The sequence below is a fragment of the Narcine bancroftii genome, chromosome 3 (genome assembly GCF_036971445.1).
Source record: "Narcine bancroftii isolate sNarBan1 chromosome 3, sNarBan1.hap1, whole genome shotgun sequence".
NCBI classification, from domain to species: Eukaryota; Metazoa; Chordata; class Chondrichthyes; order Torpediniformes; family Narcinidae; genus Narcine; species Narcine bancroftii.
In genome coordinates, this window is record NC_091471.1 from 335,000,090 (window position 1) to 335,026,031 (window position 25,942).

The following is a 25,942-nucleotide window of genomic DNA, read 5'->3' on the forward strand; positions in this document are numbered from 1 at the left end:
TTGATTTTTCACCACCTGTTGGTCCAGTGTGAGACCCAATCCCAGACTCTACTCAGGTCTGTATTAGGAAAAGGCTGCACAGACATCCCTTCATGTTAATCAGTATGAAACATTTGGCTCAATGTGCATGAATGTATCAGTGCCAAAGATGCCACTGTAGTTGGTGACTAACTTTCTAACATGATGGCGCTCACAAGAATAATACATATCACATTTTATTAATGTGATAGTTAAGTGTGCATTTAAAAACTATGAATGCAGAAACCTTTGCAACTTCACCACTGCCTCCTGTCGTATAACCATATAACAATTACAGCACGGAAACAGGCCAATTTGGCCCTTCTAGTCTGCACTGATCCAAATACCCTCCTCTGATTCCACTTACCAGTACTCTGCCCATATCCCTCCATCCCCCTCCCATCTATATACTTATCCAACTCTTAAATGACAAAATTGACCCTGCCTCCACCACCTTTCCCAGAAGCCCATTCCACACAGTAACCGCTCTCTGAGTAAAGAAATTCCCCCTCATGTTACTCCTAAACCTTTGCCTGTCAACTCTCAATCCGTGACCTCTTGTATCCTACTTTCAATGGGAAAAGCCTTTCCACATCAAATCTATCTATCTTAAACACCTCCATCAAATCCCCTCTTAGCCTTCTATGTTCCAAGGAATAAAGAGCTAATTTGTTCAATCTTTCCTTGAATTCCAGTTGCTGAAACCCAGGCAACATTTTTGTAAATCTTCTCTGCACTCTCTCTATCTTGTTAATATCCTTCCTATAAATCGGTGACCAGAACCGCACACAGTACTCTAAATTTGGCCTCACCAATGCCTTGTACAGTTTCATCATTACTTCCCAACTCCTATATTCTATGCACTGATTTATGCATACTAAAGGCCTTCTTCACCACCCTATCCACATGTGCTCTTACCTTCAGGGAACAATGCACCGTTATTCCTGGATCTTTCTGCTGCACTGCATTCTTCAATGCTCTCCCATTTACCACATATGTCTTGCTTGGATTATTCTTTCCAAAATGAAGCACCTCACACTTATCAGCATTAAACTCCATCTGCCATCTTTCTGCCCACTCCTCTAAGCAGTTTAAATCCCTCTGCAATTTTTGAAAACCCTCTTCATCATCCACAATTCCCCCTATTTTAGTATCATCTGCATATTTACTAATCCAATTTACCGCCCCATCCTCCAGATCATTAATATATATGACAAACAGCAACGGTCCCAATATTGAACCCTGAGGTACACTGCTTGTCACCGGCCTCCATCCTGACAAACAATTATCTACTACTACTCTCTGGCACCTTCCAGCCACTGTTGAATCCATTTGACTATCTCCAAATTAATACCCAGGGACTTAGCTTTTCTAACTAGCCTCCCATGCGGAACCTTATCGAAGGCCTTACTGAAGTTCATATAGACAACATCCACTGCTCTACCCTCATTAACATTCCTAGTCACCTCTTCAAAAAATTCAACAAGATTGGTCAAACACGATCTTCCACGCACAAGTTCATGTTGAGTGTCCCTGAGCAGACCCTGTCCCTCCATATACATAAATACTATCTCAGAATGCTTTCCATCAATTTACCTACCACAGACATCAAACTTAAAGGCCAATAATTACTAGGCTTGCTCCTTGAATCCTTTTTAAACATGCGCAACACGCCAATCCTCTGGCACTATACCCATCTCTAATGATATTTGAAAAATCACTGCCAGACCCTCTGCTATTTTCTCACTAACTTCTCTCAAGGTCCTGGAGAAAATCCTGTCAGGACCTGGAGACTTATCCACCTTTATATGTTTCAAAAGCTCCAGTACTACCTCTTTCTTAAACACTATAGTTTCCATATATACCTCCTTTGCTTCCTTTACCCTGCACAGTTCAATATCCTTCTCCTCAGTAAATAGTGAGGAAAATAAATTGTTCAAGACCTCCCCCATCTCTTTTGGCTCCACACACATTTGTCCTTCCTGATTCTCTATTGGACCGATTTTATTTCTCACTTTCCTTTTGCTATTTACATATTTGTAGAAACCCTTTGGATTTATTTTCACCCTGCTTGCTATAGCCACCTCATATCTTCTTTTAGCTTTTCTAATTTCTTTCTTAAGATTCTTTTTACATTCAATATGCCCCAATGGGAGATGAGAAGGAAAGTACAGGGCACTACCATTTCTGGACAGCTGAAATAAATGGAAACTCTGAGCTGTTCTGTCAGTTTTAATTGGAGAGAAAAAATTAATGTTTAAGATCAATGACCCTTTGTCATCGCTAAAAATGTTCCCCTGTTTCTCTCTCCACATATGCTGCTTGACTCATTGAACATCTCCAGCTTCAGCTTCTTGCCTTTCAAAGATCTGATTATCCCAAACTGTTGAATTCCGTAACGCCTCATGTTCTCAGACAGAAGTTACGGCAATGTCCCTCAACCTTGCATTGAGCTTTGCTGTAATTTATCTGAAAATGCACACAGCGTGATTAGCAAGAATGCGATGACACTAAAGTGTCTGGTGTTTAAGATAGTGAAGATGGTTGCCAAAGACTGCAGCAGAATCTTGATCAGTTGGGCAGGTAAGCAGATGGAATTTAATACAGAAAAATGTGAGGGTAGGACCTGCACAATGAATGATACAGATCTGGGCAATGTCATCGAGCAGAGGGAGTACAGGCACATAGCGCCTTCAAAGTGGTCTCATAGGTAGATAAGGTGGACAAAAAAAAATTTTGGCACATTGGCCTTCATCAGTCAGAGTACTGAGGGATCCCAGTGATTGACTTAGAGGCAGTAGCTCAAACCTTCTTCTTAATATTAATCGACACAGAGCACTGATAGGAAATGGAAAGGAGTTATTTCTTCAATGGAGAAACATACATTTGCATCTTGGTGTAAAAATGTAATTCCTTTCCAATCTTTTCCCTCCCCTCGGAGGTCACCAAGCCGTGCTGGATCTTTTGTAAACCACACCAAGTTGCAGTGGTGTTTGAGCTAAAATAGAGCCAGGATTTCCCCACCATCCCTTCCCCCGCACCCCCCCTGCATCAGTATAGTCACAACAGCAGGAGTGAGCATGTGGGTAGCTTTCCCATTCTCTCATCCAAAGGGAACAGGCTTTCAGCAGATTTGGAACTGAACTGAGGACCCAGCTGAGCTGGAAGGGAATGATGTGTTTGTCCCTGCACCATTGCTCCTCTCCGTACCTGGCCAGTGGCCCCTCTCCAAGCTGATGATTTAACAGACCCTGCTTCACCTGCACATCTTTTAGATGCAATCGAGCAAAGGATCGTATTATCTGCAAAGAGAAAGGCACACCATGGATTACACCCAGCTGCAGATCACTGTGGGTCACAGAGGTAAAGCGGAGCACACAATTTAGACAAGCACCAAGGTTCTCAGCAAGCAGAGGGATGAGGGGGCTGGAATATGCAGCCTTTTGCAGTAGGCCATCAGGAAAGAGGTGCAGGTGTGACAGGACCTCCAGGTTCAGGTATAGTCAACTATCAGTCTTCTTAACCTTGACTCGTATTAGGACTCATGCTTTGCTTATTATTTATTAAGTAATATTACAAGGAGCAGTGTGGTTAATGCAACGCTGTTACAATGCCAGCGAATCTGGCTCTGTCTGTAAGGAGTTTGTATATTCTCCCTGTGGGTTTCTCCGGGTGCTCCGGATTCCTCCCACCCTTTGTGATAGTACAGATCTATCACCAATGTACATAGTGTATATAGTTACTGTATCTAGACTGTGCTTACAACGATTGGCTGAGAGCTAAGCCACACCTATTGTCTGGGCCTTAAAGGGTTGTGTCCCTAGCCAGGTCGGATCATTCCGGACTGGTCGGCCACCTGTGAAGAGCTCCGGTCTTTTGCTAATAAAAGCCTTGGTTTGGATCAACAAGTCTTTGGTTCTTTTGACGAGCTCTACACCCTTCAAAAATGTACTGGGGGTTGTCGGTCAGTTGGATGTAATTGTGCAGCACGGGCTTGGGGGCCGGAAGGGCCTGTTTCCAAATTTAACAAATTTCATTGCAAAAAATTAAATTTATATTTCTGTATTTGCACGTTTGTTTACACTTCTTTCTTTCTTGAGTACAGTTTACAGTTACCAGTAATTAGAAATTCTGCCTGGCCCACAGGAAAAAGAACCTCAGGGTTGTATGTAATGTCATGGTTGCATTCTGACAATAAATTTGAACTTGATTGTTCACTGAGTTGAGATCTTTCCACATAGTTCTATCAAGCAGCCCCACAGTAGGGTCAACACCTAGGGACTTTGGGGTCCAAATGCATGCCTCTCTCAAGGTTGCCATGCAGGTTGATAGGATAGCTTTTTAAAAATATTTTATTTTTGATATTCAAAGACTCACACTAATCGAAACAAACAACCTAATCTCAACAATGGTAGATAACATTCAGGGTCTGTTTTTCTCCCCCTCGCCCCCATACCCTAATATCACAAGAAGAATATTATATAAATTAAACAAACACAAAAGACCAAATATCGGTAAAGTCACAGACCCTTAAAGGGGCAAGAAAAACCCGAAGTAACAAAATACAAGAGCACGTTATCCGCGCCACAACCTACTTCATTGATCTCAATCATTCCACTACTGGCCTGGATCATTACCTTTCTTTTATTCAGAAGGGGTATAATTACGTTTGTGTACCAATGCATTGCAGATAGGGTTGCCACATGCTAACAAATGTGTCACATTTCCACCTTAAATTGTATATGATTTTCTCTCAAGAATACAACTCTGCATTTCCATACTCCATCGTGTAATATTTAATTGGGAGTCGGACTTTCACATGACTGCTATACACTTGCTGGTCTCCGCCAAGGCGACCTTCATAAACTGAATTTGGTACTTGGACAGTTTAAAACACAGGTCCATAATGTTTCCCAGAAGGTACAATTCCAGATCCTGTGGAAAATCCACATTTGTAATTTTTTTCTGATGTCCCCCAGGTCCGCCCAGAAGGATCTCACCTTTGTTGAATGGATAAAGGTTCCAATCTCCACACGGTTGATAGGATAGTTAAGAAGGCCTGTGAGATGAACTGCATATTTTCTTTTTAGCCCTTTTTTAGTTTGTTTTATTTTAGGCTTTTTTTAAAGTTTTCCTTTTATTCCTTACTTGCATTATTTGGTTAATTAGGTGGTTCTTTTTTTAGGTTTCGATTTGGGCTCTGAACCACACTTGCATTTATTTGTTTAATGTATAATCAGTATGGCTATATGTTTGGGGGCAAGGGGGGTGGGCAAAGAGAAAACACTGACTCTATACGTTCCATGAATGTTGAAAAAGATTGTATTGATTGTTGAAATTACTTTATGAGCCCACGATCAACCTACTCCACATCAATCTAACTCTTCCCTTCCTCACAACCCACAACCCATTATTTTTATAAATGACAGGATGCTCCATAGGGTGACAGGGTTAGTGTAACGGTTAACACAATGCTATTACAACCTGGGTTCCAAACTCCCGTTGTCTGTAAGGAATTTGTATGATCTCCCCATGCCTGTGTGGGTTTACACTCACATTCCAAACATGTGCGGTGTAGATAGGTGAATTGGTCGCATGGGTGTATTTGGGCAGTGCGGCCAATGCACCAGAAGGGCCCGTTACCATGCAGTTATCTCTAAATTTTAAAAAATTCTTACATCCCTGTGCCTATCCGAGTCGATTAAATGTCCATAATTGTACCAGTCTCCACCACCACCCCTAGCAATGCATTCCAGGCACCCACCATTCTTTGTGTAAAAAAAAACTTACCATACCCCTGACATCTCCCCTAAACTTTCCTCCACTCACCTTCAATTGATGTCTTCTGGTATTGGCCATTGACACCCTGGGAAAAAGGTGCTGCATGCCCACCCTATCTAAGCCCCCTCATAACCTTATATTGTCATCCACTGTTGCTCCAAAGACAAAAGCCCCAGCTTGGTCAAGCTCTGCCCTGCCATTTGACAGACCCTTCTCTAGAAAACCTCAGTGGATTGAGTTCTGGTGCCACCCTTTCTATTCTTTGGATCTCAGCTACAAAGTGCACTTTCAGTTGTAGAGAGGGCAAGCTGTCACTTCAGTGATCCTACTGATATCCCGGGGAACATACGGACCTGCAATCTCACATGCTGGCTGTAGTCCGTCTCCAACATCTCGAGCAGCGTCTGAAGCACTCTACGGCTGGCCAGCCCAAGGAAGCTCTGTGAACAAAAGGCCAAGGTCACCCTGGGAGCAATGCCAGGCCACACACCACTGGAAACAAGGCGAGATCGGACATTCTGGCAACAGGAATCCCCAAACACATCATGGTCACAAAAATTGACCTTTTGAGTGGTGAGGAGTGAATCATAGAAGTTTGCAGGATGCTGTGATTGCAGTGAAAACACAGAAGTGCTGGAAGAACTCAGCAGGTCTCGCAGCGACCAGGAGGGGTAGAAGACGTTTCGAGCCTGAGGTCTTCTTCGAGATATAAGCAAAAAAAAAACAGGAATACCTTGAAGAAGGGCTCAGGCCCAAAATGTCAGTAATATATCTTTACTTCCTATGGAAGCTGCGAGACCGGCTGAGTTCATACTTACAGCATGGTAACAGGCCATTTCAACCCACAAGTCCATGCCGCCCAATTTGCACCCCGACACCTTTGGTACGTTTTGAACGGTGGGAGGAAACCAGAGCCCCCAGGGAAAACCTACGCAGACACAGGGAGAACATACAAGCTCTTTAAGACAGCACAGGACTTGAACCCCAGTCTGTTTCCGGTTGCTGGCGACCATGTGTTTTTTACTTTTGAATAGAGAATCTAAATACTGATTCGCTCTCTGCTTTTGGAACCTGCAGACTCGTCACTCATCTCAATCGTGACTTTATCAGCGACAGAGCCCAGGCCACTGGCCACCCAGTCCCTGCCATCTCACCTCCTGAACCACTACGTACCAGTCCCACTGCAAGAACTAACTGGCTGGACCTCCCACACTGACCCCGCCCCCAACCTTCTCTGATCCATGCCTCCTCATATACCCAGTGTTGACCTCCCTCCAGCTTAGGTTTAAAAACCAAGTTCTCTTCACCCGTCCATCCCCAGCACATTTCTCAATTACCCTGAGAACCTATATTTGGGGTTGGATAGTTCTGAAAATAAAATTTCATGGAGACCAATCGTACTCAAATGAAGGAAGGGATGTCGTGCAGATTCAAGGAGCACAGGGTAGTTACACTTGGAGCTTAACAACTTCCTGATACAGTCCCGCTCCGTGAGAACAAAAGCATATTGGGGAGATGCCTCACCAGTGAAATGACTGCTCTTCCCCTGGCCACTGCTTCATTCTCTTCCAACTGCCTGTTGAATGGAAAGAAAATAAATGATCAGACTGGAAAATAAGATGCTGGAGTTTAGGGAAGGCCACTGGCGTCACTAGGGGGGGGGGTGCAGACTGCAGCGGGTGACACCATCAAGAGGGAGTGACACCAAAATGACTGTATAAAATTTTTGTGCATTGTTTCAGCAGAAATGTATTATTTTTTAATGAAAATATCCCTGTGGTTTGTTATAACAACTAAAATGGTTTTTTAAATAAGCGCAGCTTACATGTATCATTATATCTACAAGGCTAAAACTCTATGTTAATTTACTTTTGAACCTTCTAATACACTCCAGTCAGAGGCCTCCCTCCCCCATTCCTCAGTGTCGCCATCCCGGATATACAAGGAACACACATCTGTTTCTTCTACACTCACTTGTACTCTTGGCCCATTGGGCGTGGGGGGGGGGGGGCGCTTACACCATGAGTTACCACACCAGGTGACACCAACCCAAGTGATGACACTGGGGAAGGGGCTGCATTTGGGTTTGGGTGGTGGGGGGGGGCTGCAATATGGTTTGGGTGGGAGAAGGGCTGGGGTGGAATGTAGGGGGTTGGGGTTGGTGTTTGGAGGAGGGCCTGTGATGGACAATCTGACATCAGTAACACAGTGAGTTGCTCTAAGCAACAGGCAATCGTGCAATTATATTCATTGCCAAAAGAAGTTTGGATTCTGTATCTGACTGATCATTCTGGAATCTTCCTGTGTGATCAGACCGGTGCTGAGGGGCATATTCTTTGACTTTTGATGAAAGTGTCACGTGTGTTACAGAGCCACATACATGGAGAGGTAACAGGTTGTGGAAATTACTGCATTGCAGTGGTATCTGGATAACTGCAGTGTCAATTGGATGGACTGGCATCTGACTTAGAGGCAAAAGTAAAAATCACAAAATGCTGGAGGAGCTCAGCAGGTCAAACAGTGTCATTTATGTAGCAGAGGTAAAAATACAGAACTGATGTTTCGGGCTTGAGCCCCTCATCAAGTTATGAGAGAATGCCGGCAGGCATCCGAGCACAAAGATGGGGCAAAGGCAGGAGATGATAAATGGATGAGGGGAGGGAGGGGACAGCAGCAATGAGGGTGAGGAGGGATGGCTGGGTGGGTAAGGGGGGATGGGAGAGGTGAACTGGAAAATCTGGAAAGGGGGAGAGGAAAGAAAAGGCAAGCAAGTTTAACAGAAAGCAGATCAATCAATGATCATGCCATCTGGCTAGAGAGTGCCCAGACAGAAGGTAAGGTGGTGTTCCTCCAATCTGCAGGTGGTTAGGGCAGGATGCTGCAAAAGCCCATGGACAGCCATGTGTGTCTGGGAGTGTGACTTAGAACTGAAATGGTTGGCTACCAGGAGGTCGCTGTGGTTGCGGATGGAGAGGAAGTGCTCAGCGAAGCGATCTCCCAATCTGTGACCAGTCTCTCCGAAATAGAGAAGGGTGTCTACAGATTTTTGTAATTAACATCTGAGTTAGAGGCTGTGGGATCAAGTCTCACTTCAGGGAGTGGAATTTATGTCAGGGGACCACAGCAGTGTGGCCTGAGGGAGTGCCAGCAGTCATCTTTCAGATGAGAAGTTAAACTGAGGGCTTTTCCTACTCCTCAAGTGGTCATTGACGATTCTATTTTGGCCAACTCCAAGATAATCTGCATGCATTCAGCCTAACTTTTATTCCTTTACCAGCATTTAAGGGATGCAGACTGAGCCACCTAATTGTCCACCCCTAATTGCCTTGGGACTATCTGGTCATCATCACATTTCTGCTTTGGGAGCTAGCTGTGCCACCTCTAGTACAAAGGTGATAAACAACAGAAAGGTGTAACAATAATAGAGTTTCCCCATTCCTAATAAGAATCACCTTAGTGTGAAAGACATGGAGGGAATTTTTGTAGTGGATGAAAATTTAGAGAGCCTTCAAAGTTAAGATTTTTCTTTTTTTTTACACAGAGTAGTGGGTGCCTGGATTGCATTGCTGGGGGCGGGGGTGGGGGTGGGGCTGGTGCAATAGGGACATGTAAAAGATAGATGTATGGATGTAAGAAAAACAGGGTCATGGGTGTGAGGTAGGGAAGGATTAGATTTTTGAGGAGTCAGTACAATGTGGATGCAATCGAGGATATTTACAAAATGCTGCCTGAATTGGAAAGTCTGCCTTATGAGGATAGATTAAGTGAACTTGGTCTTTGCTCCTTGGAGCGATAAAGGATGTGGGTGGCCTGATCAAGGTGCATAAGATGATGGGAGGCATTGATCATGTGGATGGCCAGAGGAGTTTTCTGAAACGGCTAACATGAAGGGGCATCGTTTTAAGATGCCCGGGGGGGTAAGTATAGGAGTGGATGTACATGATAGGTGTTGTGAGTGCATGGAATTCACGACCAGCAACGATGGTGGAGGCTGGGATAATAGGATCTTTTAAGAGACTATTCTATAGGTTCATGGAAGTAAAACAAATGGAATGTTACGCAACAGCAAAATTCTAGGCTGTTGTTGGAGTATGTTAATTAGGTCAGTGCAACACTGGGGAGAAGGGCCTGTAATGTGGTGTATGTACAATGTTCTATGTCGTGGGCTAAAGGGCCTGTATTGTGCTGTAATATTGCGTTCTTGTATCCAGGTGAGCTTTTTTTAAGACAGTACCTGGATGGACCTCATTTCAGGGAATGAAGCTGAGTATTCATTTGAAGTGTCAGTTGAGGAGCATTTCGGAGAGCGTGAGAATGTGTGTTGGCATGGATTGAAAATTGGTTTAGCATGAGAGGTAAAAAGCTAAATGTGAAAGTTCCATTAATGCCATGTAATACAACATGTAACATAGATGAAATTCTTTAAAAATTCTTTAACTTTTGTCTACTATAAGGCAGATAGAGAGTGTTCACTTTGTACAGCGCTCCTCACAGAAATCTACAACACCTGGTGTTCCTAGGCAGTCTCCCCTCCAAGTACTGACCAGGCCTGTGCCTTCTTAGCTTCCAAGATCAGACAATTCCAGATGTACTCAGAGTATTAGGTGCTGTGGCGAGATAGTGAGTCAAATAAACAGCTGGAAGGAGATAACTGGAAGCAATGCTCCAAGGATCAGTTCTTGGCCCTCTATCATTTATGATTTATATCAATAACCCAAAGGACAGACAGAGTGTTAGATATCCGAGTTTGCTCATTATTTAAAAGTAGGTGGGAAGACATGGGGATCTTTAAACTCTGCAGCTGTATATGGATAGGTTGAGTGATTGGGCAAAACCGTGCCAATGGAAATGTGCACGTATGTACTCAGGAAGAAGGAGTGGAGGAGGGTTGCAGTTGAGCAAATCACAGAGGGATCCAGGTGTTTCTGAACACAACTGCAATAACTTTTTGGGTGGAATGTAGCAGTTAGTGCAACACCTTTACAGCACCAGTGATCGGGACTGGGGTTCAAATCCTACGCTGTTTGCAAGGAGTTTGTACATTCTCCCTGTCTGCGTGGGTTTTCCCTGGGGGCTCTGATTTCCTCCCACCATTCAAAATGTACAGGGGGTGTAGGTTAATTGGGTGTAAAATGGGAGGAATGGAGTCATGGGCCGAAAGGGCCTGTTACTTGTGGTATGTCTAAATTAAAAAAAAAAATTAATTTAATTTAAAAGCAGTAGGCATGTTGGTTGTTAGTACATGTGGGTTGGATGTTAGAAGGATCATTACAATTGTACAGGGCACTTTCCTTCAGCATTAAAGATAGTCCAAAAGAGATTCTCGAGGTCATTTCCTAGGGTGAATAAATTCCGTCTTTGGAATTTAGAAGGAGAAGGTGTGATTCTATTGAACCATGGAAGTCCATTAGAAGGTGTGGGAGAATAGATGTTGAGATGATTTCACCAGTGGAGAATCATGTACAAAATGGAGCACAAAATATCACCAGTGGCCAGATTAAGGAAAATCTCAAAAAATGTTATGTATATCGGATTTCCAGGGAATAAATAAGGCCAATTGGGGACCAAAGGAGTAAGGTGTGTATGGAGCCAGATGACAGGGGTGAGGTCATCCATAATCACTGTGGAGAAGGACATTGTAGTTGGAAAATTTAGGGAGGAGATGGCAACATTGTAGAACATGCAATCATTAAAAAGGATGTATTAAGTTGTCAAATGCCTTAATGCATCTTAAAGGTGGATAAGATCTCAGTGACTTTTTTCTTAAAATTTAAAGATACAGCACGGTAAAAGGCCCTTCTGACCCATAAGCCCGTGCTACCCAATTACACCAACATGACCAATTATCCTACTGACCCTGTATATCTTTGGAATGTGGGAGGAAACTGAAGCACACGGAGAAAACCCGCACAGACATGCGGAGAATGTACCCCTTGCAGGCTGTGATGAATTCAAACTCGGGTCTATGGCACCGTAATAGCATTGTGCACCAGCCATGCTGCCCTTAATGTATCTGAGGTTGCAAAAGGAAGCAAGGAAGAGCTTACTGGGGCTCCGCTGGTTATTTAAATCTTCACAGAGCACAGGTGAGCTGCCTGTCGACTGGAACACAATTATGCTGGTCAATTCATTCAAGAAATGTGGTCAGCATGGATACAGTATGTGTGCTGATGGTTCTGTACAATGCTCTATGTGGCCTCAGTTCACTCCGATTGTCGAGCAGAGTGATGTAACCTTGGGATTAATATGATGGAGAGAAACTTGTCAAGGACTCACTGTTCAAGGTCTTCCCACATTGTCTTTTTCATACCCAACATATTCACCACCAGGGCTGCTCGCTGAGACACAGCCTGAACATAACAAAAACAAAACATTAATTTATGCATCATTATTCTCATTATAATAAGCACAGAATATGCTTTGGACTCAATTTCTGAGACAGCTTTAGTTAATTACAGTAAAACCTCTGGCATCTGGAATTCAAGCAACCAGCAGCCTCAAGCAACTGGCAAAAAACACCGACTCTGTGTAGATTCACAATGCAAACCATGGCAAAGGTGGTACACTTTGGATCTTGGCCAATTCTTTTATGCCTCCAGGTTAATCTTGGTCTCATCTGTCCATAGGAACTTTTTCTAAAATTCTGCAGGCTCTTTTAAATACCTCTTGGCAAACTGTAATCTGGCCATCCTGTTCTGTGGCCAACTAGTGGTTTGCATCTTGCAGTGCAGCCACTGTATTTATGTTCCTGAAGTCTTCTATGGATAGTAATCATTGACACGTCCACACTTACCCCCTGAAGAATGTTTCATATCTGTCGGACATACTGTTATGAGCCCAAAGGACCCCAAAACCCAGCAGCAATAGACATTCACCAAGAAAAGTGGCTTTCAAAACAAAAGTTATTTTTAATCAACTTCAAACATGAAAATAGGATCAAACATTAACTTAACTCTATACTGAACAAACCCAAATTAACCCCCTTCTAATTCTAAGTGCACGTGTATGCAATGTATGTGTAAATTCAAGAAAAGTTCTTTGGTTCACAGTTCATTCTCCTTCTTTCAAGTTCTCTGGTTGCAGGCAATCACCATACTGCGCGCAGAATTGAACATGTATAAAGTTCACCAGGCTTGGTGCTTGAAAGGTAAACCTCAGGAAAGTTCTTGTAAAGTCACGTGATGGAGTAGTGGCCGGTCAGGGAATTCCAGCCCTCTCCCAAAAAGTTAAAAAAAAACACACAAAGCACAAAGGTACAAGATTAAAATTTATAATAAAGTAAAAATAAAGGTGAGAAGAAAATGGCAGCGAAGAGAGAAAAGTCGAAAACAACGGGAAGAAAAGAGGAAGAAAGAATGTCGGAAGAAGAAGGTGAAGGCCTTACCTGTCCGAAGAGGCCCGCCGCGGAGAGAGAAGCCCGCTCCCTCAGGTCAGTGGAAGTCCCGGGCTCGGGACTACAAAAATGGCTCGCAGAGCCGAGTAAAAGTGCGCAACTGCGCATGAAAAAAAACACACTGACGGGAGGGAGGGAACAGCTGCAGAGTCGATCTCCACAGCTGAGAGAGACACCTGCAGCACAGCAACAGGAGCAGAACATAGAAAATAACGACAACAAGAAAGAAGAGGGTAAAAAGAAAACAAGGAAACAACAGATGGTCAACCCAGAGGAAGAAGAAGAAGAAATGGAAGAAGAAGAGAAAGGCAAGACAATGGATGTATCTTTTTTTAAAGAATATATGGAATCAGTGAAAGAATGGCAATTACAAGAATTTAATGAGATAAAAAGAAGAATTAAGAATGCAGAAGAAAAAATGAATAAAATAGAAATGGCCATGTCAGAGATAGGAAAAAGAGTGGAAAATATGGAAGAACGAGAAATAATTGTAGAAATGGAAGTAGAGGAATTAAAAGAGAAATTAGAAGAATCTAATAAAAAAGTTAAAGAGGTACATGAGCTGTTAGCTCAGAAGATAGATATAATAGAAAACTATAATAGAAGAAATAATATAAAGATAGTGGGCCTTAAGGAAGATGAAGAAGGCAAGAATATGAGAGAATTTATAAAAGATTGGATCCTCAGGGTCCTAGGAAGACCAGAATTACAGGAAGAAATGGAAATAGAGAGGGCACATAGAACTTTAGCCCCGAAACCACAACCGCAGCAAAAACCAAGATCCATTTTAGTAAACTTCTTAAGATATACAACAAGAGAAAATATATTGGAGAAAGCAATGAAGAAAGTAAGAGAAGACAAAAAGCCACGGGAATATAAAGGTCAAAAAATTTTTTTCTATCCAGACATAAGTTTTGAACTCCTGAAGAAGAGGAAGGAGTTCAATACAGCAAAAACGATCTTATGGAAAAAAGGATATAAATTTATGTTAAAGTACCCAGCGGTACTTAAAATAGTTATCCAGGGCAACAAAACAGTCTATTCTCGGATCCAGAGGAAGCAAGGAAATTTGCAGAACAACTACAAAAAAAGCAGAGAGATGAAGACATGTAATGAGAGTAAAAATGACCACGAACTATATGTATGTGTGTAAAGGGGTGTATATATATATATAGTGTGTATACATGAATGTATCCGTATTTAGAGGAAAATATATAGAGTATAGACAAGAATTAATAAGGGAGGGAAAGGGAATAGAGGGAAAAAGGAGAGAATTAAAAGAGTGAACTTTGTTACATATAAAAATTGAAATCTTTTCTGGGGGGGGCTGGGTGGGGAGGAGTTACGGTCACTACAAAATCAGTTGACATTTACGAGTGAGTTCGCAAATCCAAATGGAGAGGGGAGATGTGGTTGCCCAACAAGGGATAAAGGGCAACTCAGGAGGGGGAGGGGAGAATGGGGTTAAAGAAGTTTTAAATAGAAGAATAAGGAAAATGTTTGATGTTTTAGAAATGTTGTCTTATAAAGTGTTCAAAACAAGAAAGCAGAAATGGATAAGAAGGAAAGGTGATGATGGAGAAACGGAAAGGGAAGATAAACAACGTATGAAATGGCTATGCTGAACTATATGACTTTAAATATTAACGGAATACATAACCAAATTAAAAGGAAGAAACTGCTAAATTTACTGAAAAAAGAAAAAATTGATATAGCATTTGTGCAAGAAACACATTTAACTGAATTGGAGCACAAGAAATTAAAGAGAGATTGGGTAGGACACGTAACAGCAGCATCGTATAATTCAAAAGCAAGAGGAGTAGCTATATTAATTAGTAAAAATGTGCTAATTAAAATAGAAGAGGAAATAATAGATCCAGCAGGGAGATATGTAATGATAAAATGTCAGATATATTCAGAGTTTTGGAATCTACTCAATGTATATTCACCTAACGAAAAAGATCAAAAGTTTATGCAAGATATTTTTTTGAAGATAGCAGATACGCAAGGGAACATATTAATAGGAGGGGATTTCAACCTGAATTTGGATTCAAATATGGACAAAGCTGGGAAAAAAAATTAACAGAAAGAACAAAGTAACCAAATTTATAATTAAATCGATGGAAGAAATGCAACTTTTGGATATATGGAGGAAACAACACCCAAATGAAAAGGAATATTCATATTATTCGGGTAGACATAAAACATACTCAAGAATAGACCTATTTTTGTTATCAGCTCATATGCAAGATAGAGTAAGAAAAACAGAATATAAAGCTAGAATATTATCGGACCATTCACCCTTGATATTGACAATAGAGTTAATATTGGAGGACATCCCTCCAAGAATGTATAGAAGGAGATTAAACTCCATGCTACTTAAAAGGCAGGATTTTAGAGAATTAATTGAAAGACAAATTAAAATGTACTTTGAAATAAATACAGAATCAGTGAAAGATAAGTTCATACTATGGGATGCAATGAAAGCGTTCATTAGAGGGCAAATAGTAAGTTATGTAACCAAGATGAAGAAGGACTATAATCAGGAAACAGAGCAGTTGGAAAGGGAAATAGTAAATATAGAAAAAGAATTAGCAATGAAGGAAGATACAACTAAAAGAAGAGAATTGGCAGATAAAAAAATAAAATATGAAACACTACAAACATATAAGGTGGAGAAGAACATAATGAAGACAAAACAGAAATATTATGAACTAAGTGAAAAAACGCACAAAATTCGAGCATGGCAGCTTAAGACAGAACAAGCTAAGAAAATGGTATTGGCATCAAGGAAAAAAGACAAACAAATCACATATAATCCAACGGAGATCAAGGAAAACTTTAGAGAATTCTATGAACAATTATACCAAACTGAAAACGAAGGGAAAGAAGGGAAAATTGAACTACCAAAATTACAAATAGAGGAACAAAATAAATTAACAGAACCATTTGAAATAGTAGAAATACAAGAGATAATAAAAAAAATTACCAAATAATAAAACACCAGGAGAGGATGGATTCCCAATTGAATTCTATAAAACATTTAAAGATTTATTAATTCCTCCCCTCTTGGAAGTAATCAACCAGATTGATAAAACACAAAGCTTACCAGATTCATGTAAAACAGCAATAATTACAGTAATACTAAAGCAAGGGAAAGATCCACTCGCACCAGCATCATATAGACCAATATCATTACTTAACACAGACTATAAGATAATAGCTAAACTATTAGCAAACAGATTAGCAGAGTATGTACCTAAAATGGTAAATCTAGACCAAACTGGATTTATTAAAAAAAGATGCACAACAGACAATATTTGTACATTTATTAACTTAATTCATGCAGCAGAAGGGAGTAAAGCGCCAACAGTAGCAGTTGCTTTAGACGCAGAGAAGGCCTTTGACAGAGTAGAATGGAATTATTTATTCAAAGTATTGCAAAAATTCAGTTTACCAGTGAAGTATATTAATTGGATTAAAGCATTATATAAGGGGCCATTGGCGAAAGTGACAGTAAATGGATATATATCAAAGCAATTTAACTTAAGCAGGTCAACACGGCAGGGATGCCCACTATCACCCTTATTGTTTGCGTTAGCTATAGAACCACTAGCAGAATTGATAAGAACAGAAAATAATATAAAAGGGATAAAAATAAAAGACAAGGAATATAAAATCAGTTTATTTGCGGATGATGTTATAGTATACTTGACAGAACCAGAACTATCAATAAAAGAATTATATAAGAAATTGAAGGAATATGGAGAAGTGTCGGGTTACAAGATTAACGTAAATAAAAGTGAAGCAATGCCAATGAATAATGCGGATTTCTCAAAAGTTAAGAAGGAATCACCATTCAGATGGCAAATGCAAGCAATAAGATACCTAGGTATACAAATAAATAAAAATCTCGGCCATCTATATAAACTCAATTATTATCCACTAATGAAAAAAATTACAGGACGATTTAGAGTATTGGAAAGATTTACCGTTAACACTAATAGGAAGGATAAACTGTATTAAAATGAACATTTTCCCAAGGATATTATACCTATTTCAGGCATTGCCAATACACTTGACAGAGAAATTCTTCAAGGAGTTAAAGAAAATAATAAGGAAATTTTTATGGAAAGGGGGGAAACCGAGGATAGCACTAGATAAATTAACAGAATGGTATAAACAAGGAGGCTTACAACTACCAAACTTTAAAAATTATTATCGAGCCGCACAATTAAGATACCTCTCAGATTTTTATGAAACAAGGGAAAAGCCAGATTGGACTAGATTAGAATTAGATAAAATAGGGGAAAAGATACCTGAACACATATTATATAAATGGGATGAAAAATTGGTACAACGTAGGAGTTCTCCAGTATTACATCATCTACTCAATATTTGGAAGAAGATTCATGTAGAAAGGAATAAAACAAATTACCAATTACCAAAACCAATATTGACGCAAAACAAGTTACTCCCTTTTACAATAGATAACCTTTCCTTTAGAGAATGGGAGAAAAAAGGGATCAAAAGAATTGAAAATTGTTTTTCAGGAAATAAATTCTTATCCTTTGAACAAATGAAAGATAAATACAATATAACTCAAGATACAGTGCTGGCATATTACCAATTGAGATCCTACTTGAAGGACAAATTAGGAAGCAGTCTGAGGTTACCAGAGGGAAGTAACTTTGAATATGTGATTACAGATACAATGATAAACAAAAGATTTATAACAAATATGTATATTAAACTGCAAGAAAAGGAGAATGAGGAAACAAATGGTAAAACTAAACAAAAATGGGAACAAGATTTAAATATAAAGATAAAAAAGGAAACATGGGAGAAGTTATGCTCTGGAACGATGAGAAATACAATAAATACGAGGTTACGTATAATACAATATAACTGGATACACAGGCTATACATTACACCTCAAAAGTTAAATAAATGTGACCCAACAGTATCTGATAGATGTTTTCTATGTAAAAAAGAAATGGGAACAACAATTCATGCAATCTGGACATGTGAGAAAGTAGAAAAATTTTGGGAAGATCTAAACCAAATATTAAATAAAATTACAGAAAACAATATACCAAAAAATCCAGAGATCTTCCTCCTAAGTAACATAAAAAACAAAGAATTTGGAATTGATTTGGATGGTGCACAAAAAAGATTTGTTAAGATAGCTCTAGCCGTAGCAAAAAAATGTATTATGTCAACCTGGAAATTGGAAGATAATTTGAAAATACAACAATGGTATATAGAAATGAATAAATGTATACCATTAGAAAAAATAACATATTGTTTAAGAAATAATATTGAAATATTCGAACAAATATGGGAGCCTTACATGAAACATAATAGAGAAAACCTACCGGGGACATTCACTACCTAAATTAACGAAAGGAGAAGGAAATGAAAAGAATTGATTGAGTGGAATTTCTTGTTCATTTTTATTGAATGACAACATTGTTTGACTGGTTTAATGTATCTTAGATTTTGTACTTTAAATGGATGGGGGGGAGGGGGGAGAAAATGGCACTGTATATATTTGAAAAGGAAAATGTATGTATCATGGTCAATGTGGTTTATGGTGTGAAAAATAAAAAAATAAAAAAAAGGAAGGTTCTTGTAGGGTTTGCAGGGAGAGATATTTGTTGCTCCAGGATTTTCACAACTGAGGTACCACCACTAGTCACCTCAGGGTCTCGCTGATGATACTTGCCCCTTCAGGGTCTTCCAGATGGTAACCTCTTTCTTCAAGCTGTGAGAGATGAGTAAAACTAATATGAAAATATGAGAGATGAATAAAGCCAGTATGAGGATAGATAATAGATAATAGAATGTAGGAAGTAAAGTTAGTCTGAATAAGATAAGAGTCTTCTTTTAGACAAGAATCAGCAAGTTCCGCATATGTAATTAGTAAGCCTTAGACAGAATTAGCAAGCTCTACAAATAAGAAGTTAGTAAGCCCTGAGGGTCGGGAAGGTGTGAATAAGGACAAAGGAGGCAGGTTTGTGAATAAGGACAATAAGGACAATGACATGATGGGACACAGACAGGATACCACCTGGTCCTCCAAGTTCACAGAAACAGCACGTAGGCAGACAGGATTGCCTCATGCCAAACTCATCCAGGAGGCAGAAGAATGTAAGGGGGAGGGTATTTCCATACTGAAATCAATAAAAGTTGGGTGAGCCCCAGTGTATGTGTGTATTCCCAGGGTAAGGGGAAGCACCCAACTTTGCATTGTTGTATAATAAATGTTCTTTGTTCTCAATTTTTGTCGAGCAATTTCTGTGAAGGTACTTCTGTTTCTCACAAATGGGGACTCGTCCGGGATCGCACTCCCTCCACTGACAGAGTGCCCGACGACGGGGGGTAGGTGCACCCCGGCTGATTCAGCTGGACTCACGGCCGGCGGATGACTGGTCAGTGGATGAAGCGAGTGATATCCGAGAAGAGGCATTGAGAACAAACGACGGGAGGACGTTAAGGAAGCGCGCTAGGAATAGCTACTGGATCCCGGTAAGAGGAATTTTACTTACCTGTTAGTATGGGAGGTGTGAGTAGCAAGGGAAATAGTCCTAAGGAAGGACGGGATGATCAGATAACTAAGCAAAGTCCGTTAGGATTAATGCTATCTGATTGGGGTGCGGGGAGAACCCGCGGGAAAGACAAACAGACCATGGTCAGGTATTGCTGTCTGGAATGGGTTATAAAAGGAAATTCGGTATATTGGCCAAAGTTCGGATCCGATGAGGACTGGATGTGTCAGGCATTGAACATCTGGCTCTATCAAAATCAAAGAGATAATATTGAGAGCAGAGAATATGCAGCCTGCTGGCTCAGTGGGTCGGTTGATCAACTGGTTTTGAATGAAAAGGAATGTAAGGACATGAAGGATGAGGAACCTTTTGTCCCTGAAACACAAGGATGGGATGTGTTACATTCCCTTCCTCCACCTTATGCTCCTCCTATGCCGGCTACTATCTTTCCTCTCTCTCCTATGCTCTACCCTTCTTCACCTTCCCCTCCTCCCCCACAGCTAAAGAAAGGAGAAGAAAGTAGGGGTGGTATGATGACCCGTTCACAAAGTACTAGATTACCAGCTCAATTGATAAGAGAGGGAGAAGACCCTCCGGGAGGGAAGGGCAGAGCCCTTTGATTCATTTCCCGGAGAGCAGGAATCTAGACATTATAAAGGAGAGGATAAGCCAGAAATTAACTGGATGAGACCTTTACGGGAAGTTCCCATGGGAGGGGGTCTCAGTTTTGTAAATGTGCCCCTGACTAGTACGGAGGTGCGTAACTTTAAGAGAGAAATGACCTCCCTGATAGAGGATCCTCAGGGATGTGGCGAACAATTAGATCAATATTTGGGACTAAATATATATACATGGGTAATAATGGGCTTCGTTACTAATTCAGCCCCAGACATCAGGAGGAAATTGCAGAAGACTGAGAATTGGCATGAACAGGGAATAACACAGTGTTTACAGATCGCACAAAGGGCATACGTCCAGAGGTCTGAGGATAAACAGAAAGGAAAGGCTAAGGTTTTGATGCAGGCAGTCAAGGAAGTTGTGGAGGGACAGCAGGGAAATGTTAGGGGCTGTGTGCCAGCTCCTGGACGTTGGGAGAAGTGCCGGGAGTGGGAGAGTAGAGACCAGAGATAATTTCATAAATCACGACTTCTCACTTCAGTCACTGACCAATATTAATTAAAATTCATGCTAAAATGTAAATGTCATAAATGATCGTTTATCAATACTGTAGAATGAGCGCATTTAACTACCAGTTAATTTCATTTTATGAAATAAATTGTATTCAAGCGTGATTTTGCACAGGGAGTACATGAGAGTTGAGTGATGTTATAACATTTGCAGGGAGAAATGTTTGCGCAAATAGGGTGAGTTCTATACGTCTTATTTTTTTTAAGTGTATGTAAGATAAAGAAAGGATCTGATGTGTAAAGTGGCTGGATCAGCCAGTTGAAGGGGGAGTGTGCATGTCCCTTTAAGCACGTTGTGGCACTAATGAATTGTATTCTGTTCACTTGAAACTGAGGCTCCAGACTCCTGTCTGGCAGTTAGCGGTATGGAGCCCTCTCAATAGATTTAGTATATTTGTTCTACACATTCAGCAGTCAAGGTCCGTGAGCTTAAAGATCGCCCACCTCTGGAGATTAAAGAAACTTCTGGGGAATCCAATGTTTAATGATTGATTTCTCTGGTGCATTTTCCTCCGGAGTGAAACTCATGCCTCAGCACAATTTCTCTGTATTGCCGCTGTAATTTAGTTCATGATAACTTCCCCCATTCATCAGGTTTATATTTAAATCCGGTCGTGCGGAAGTTACATTGTAAATAATCACGGAGGTAAACCCTACGTGACTGGATTTAGCTTAATGGAGAAATAAACCTGCCAACAGGTCTATGGTGGTGTGTGAATACTGCAATAGCTGGAATATGATTTAAATTAGTGGCATAGTTCAGAACAATTGGGTGCATAGGCATAACAATATAATTAATAGCTCACAGATCTTGTACCAGATGCTATTCAGTACGTCTCGACTTAAGGACTGGAAAAATTGGCATGTTACAGAGAGATTGGCATGGCACCAATATTTCTAGATTCAATAATGACTCCACAAGCTCCAGGATTCATGCAGTAGAACTTTAAGTGGAATATAATAGAAACTAGCCTCTACTTGAATGATTATGTGTGCAATTTTCATAAGAACATATTTTAAATGTTTTTTGGTGCCGGTTTTACAGATTGCTTTAAATAAGTCCAGCTCCTGTGGGCTGTGGCGCAAGGCATTTAATGTTTAAATTACAATAGCGATGTTAAATAATCGTAAAATTCATTGCCGTCTGCAGTGACAAAGACATGTCTTATTCCCACTCGGCTATTTTTAAAATAAATTCATTTTAGAATACAGTTAATATCACTCGCCGAATCATTATGGCTAATTGTGTACTTAAGGCAGAACTAAAGGTTGAATATGTTTCAAGTTCTCTCGCAGGGGCTCTTGTGCTGCAATGTCTGTTATGTACTCACTCTAACAAATTGCAGGTTGGTTGCCCCATACAGACAAGCAGCTTCAACTGCGTTTTAATAAGGTCTAATATATTCAAAACCCATGGAAATATGGTTTGTGTTTCTTTTTACAATAATTCTAAATATCTTTCTTCTCTTTGGCTTGGCTTCATGGACGAAGATTAATGGAGGGGTAATGTCCACGTCAGCTGCAGACTTGTTTGTGGCTGACAAGTCCGATGCGGGACAAGCAGACACTGTTGCAGCGGTTGCAAGGGAAAATTGGTTGGTTGGAGTTGGGCGTTGGGTTTTTCCTCCTTTGTCTTTTGTCAGTGAGGTGGGCTCTGCGGTCTTCTTCAAAGGAGGTTGCTGCCCGCCGAACCAAGATGCGCGGTTTGAGGCGATATCAGCCCACTGGTGGTGGTCAATGTGGCAGGCACCAAGAGATTTCTTTAGGCAGTCCTTGTACCTCTTCTTTGGTGCACCTCTGTCTCGGTAGCCAGTGGAGAGCTCGCCATATAACACGATCTTGGGAAGGCGATGGTCCTCCAATCTGGAGACGTGACCTACCCAGCGCAGTTGGATCTTCAGCAGTGTGGATTCGATGCTGTCGGCCTCTGCCATCTCGAGCACTTCGATGTTGGTGATGAAGTCGCTCCAATGAATGTTGAGGATGGAGTGGAGACAAGGCTGGTGGAAGCGTTCTAGGAGCCGTAGGTGATGCCGGTAGAGGACCCATGATTCGGAGCCGAACAGGAGTGCTGAACCTCATTCAACGCACCCCTACAGCCGACAAGGTTGTCATCCTTGGCGACTTCAATGCTCGCGTCGGCAAAGACTCAGAAACCTGGCCAGAAATCCTGGGCAAGCATGGTGTCGGCAAGTGCAACAACAATGGGCGCCTCCTGTTGGAGCTCTGCGCAGAACAGCGGCTTGTTATTACAAACACCCTTTTTCAGCAGAGGGACAGCCTGAAGACTACCTGGATGCATCCCCGATCCAAACACTGGCACCTCCTGGACTACGTCCTGCTGCGAGAAAGAGTCATACGAGATGTACTCCACACCAGGGTCATACCCAGCGCGGAATGCCACACTGACCACCGGCTTGTTCATTGCAAGCTCAACCTTCACTTCAAGCCAAAGTCCAGGAACAGTAAATACCCCAGAAAGAGGTTCAATGTTGGAAACTTGCAGTCAGACGAAGTGAGAGGAAACTTCCAGGCAAACCTCAAAGCAAAGCTCGAGGATGCAATCTGCCTCACGGACTCATACCCTGAAACTGTCTGGGATCACCTGAAGACTGCCATACTGCAATCCACTGAAGAGGTACTGGGCTTCTCCTCCAGGAAAAACAAGGACTGGTTCGACGAAAACAACCAGGAAATCCAGGAGCTGCTGGCAAAGAAACGATCTGCCCACCAGGCTCACCTTGCAAAGCCGTCCTGGCCAGAGAAGAAATGAGCCTTCCGTCGCGCATGCAGCCATCTTCAGCGCAAACTCCGGGAGATCCAAAATGAGTGGTGGACTAGCCTCACCAAATGAACCCAGCTCAGCGCGAACATTGACGAATTCTAAATAGAACATTTACACTAACACAAAGAAAAGTCAGATTGTTATGGTAAACGGTGTCTTGCCCCACAACGATTTTGGAAACTATTGTAAAAACAGATAAGGCATTAAATTGCAGCTATTCACTTTTAATTAGCGTTTCACCAAGTAAACAGGATCGTGAACTAATAAATCCTGGGAATACATTGGCAGTTAATTAAGACAGAAGGGTTTATTAGTTCAAACCCACCCCTGGAGCATCCTATTCATTTTATTAAATCTGGTGATTGGGTATATGTAAAAGCATGGCAAGATCACCAACTAAAACCTGTCTGGGACGGCCCCTATTGTGTATTATTTGATTACACACACTGCAGTACGAACGAAAGAAAAGGGGTGGACTCACATAGAACGAATTAAACAAGCTGCTGATCCATGGACTAAAGACATTGATAATCTACCCTCCACCTTGCATGCAGTCCTTCATCCTTCTGATCTAAAAGTTACACTACGCCGGGAAAAAGAGCTGTAATGTTGTTTTTACCATTTGCTGTTTTGTTTACTTGTTGGTTCCCAATTTTTGGGAAATCACCAAATTGCTCACAATATATTAAGTCCTCCTGGAATAGGGGCAGCAGAGGTGACAATTATTTACCTTTAGAATGCAGACAGGGTGCAGGTATAGAGTATAGTCATAGTGGGGTATGGGTTAATATAGGATCCTGTGGAAACAGAAGTAACTTCACAGAATTTGCTCGAGACAAAAATTGAGATCAAAGAACATTTATTATACAACAATGAAAAGTTGGGTGCTTCCCCTTACCCTGGGAATACACACACATACTAGGACTCACCCAACTTTTATACAGTTCATTTCAGTGTAGAGGTACCCTCCCCCCACCCCCCTAACATTCTTCTGCCTCCTGGATAAGTTTGGCATTAGGCAATTAGCCTATGTGCTGTTTCTGTGAACTTGGAGGACCAGGGGGTATCCTGTCTGTGTCCCATCATGTCATTGTCCTTATTGTCCTTATTCACACCTTCCCAACCCTCAGGGCTTACTAACTCTTATATGCAGAACTTGCTGACTCTGTCTCAGGCTAGAAGACCCTTATCTTATTCAGACTAACTTTACTTCCTACATTCTATTCTACCCTTATCCTATTCATACTGGCTTTATTCATTACACATATATCCATACTAGCTTTCTTCATCTCTCATATTTTCATATTAGTTTTACTCATCTCTCACAATCCTCACTTTTCTTTTAGCTACGCTTCGTGAATTCTCAACTGGAATGTATTACTTGTAAACTTGGTCTTTTTCCCAGCGAGTCAGTAAACGAACTGCAGTCTCAGCATCATCAGACAGAATTTGGGAAACATACATCCTTTGGGTTATAGTGATCTGACGAGGGGTCCAGTGAATTAAATACTGCACACAACTCTTTAGGCAGGGGAGCACCATAATGGCCAGAATAACAAGTCCAGCTGCTATAAGGCCTGTGGGTATCAGGCTCCAGTTACCAATAAAAAGTCTAGTCCATCCCACACCGGACCAAGGTTGCCAAGTCTGAACCTGCGCATGGGAAGATTTTCGAACTCCTGAAGAAGTGTCTTTAACCGCCTGACCATTGTGAGCATTGTCATTAACCAGTCTTTCACAAACGCTGCCTTCAGCAGCCAACGAGTAATCGAGAGCCAGGCAGTTTTGTTGAACTGTGGCTCGTATCTGTCGTCTTTCTTCAGCCCATAAATTCAGGGCCATCACTGTCTGTTCGGTGATGATCTCCAAGGCTGCCTGGAATCTGATTGAACGATTTAAATGCCAAGCAGCTGTGGTGTTCTGGAGCAGTTTACGTCGTTTACAACTGGAACTCCCCTTACAGTGGTGGTTCTTAACATTCCGAATGTCTGTGTGACCCAAAGGATGATTTACAGGAGACCAAGTTGGGGAGGGGTGTTTCTTGTCACTTAACCTGTGAGTTGCAGCTTGTCTGCGAACATTAGCATAAGTATCACTGAACCTGTGAGTTGCAGCGTCTGTGAACATTAGCATATGCATTCACTCTATCTCTGCTACATGTACAATCCTTACTAACATTCTGTCTGTCATTGTCCCACCATCTTCTTTGTGCTACCTCTTTAAAACT

At 41.4% G+C, this 25,942-nt stretch overlaps 1 protein-coding gene across 2 annotated transcripts in view; it reads right to left on the reverse strand.

The window, feature by feature from the left end:
* LOC138759262 (protein HEATR9-like) overlaps positions 1-25,942 on the reverse strand; it is a 62,266-nt gene that overhangs the window by 5,852 nt on the left and 30,472 nt on the right. The window contains exons 6-10 of one of the 2 annotated variants that reach the window (XM_069929393.1): positions 12,076-12,149; positions 7,324-7,375; positions 6,153-6,239; positions 3,229-3,320; positions 2,244-2,487 (exon numbers count right to left, since the gene is read on the reverse strand). In XM_069929393.1, the coding sequence (XP_069785494.1) occupies positions 2,484-2,487; positions 3,229-3,320; positions 6,153-6,239; positions 7,324-7,375; positions 12,076-12,149 (309 nt within the window). In that variant the 3' untranslated portion in view covers positions 2,244-2,483. Of the gene's footprint in view, positions 1-2,243; positions 2,488-3,228; positions 3,321-6,152; positions 6,240-7,323; positions 7,376-12,075; positions 12,150-25,942 lie in introns of those variants that run through there. The other variant, XM_069929391.1, reaches the window with a different exon arrangement.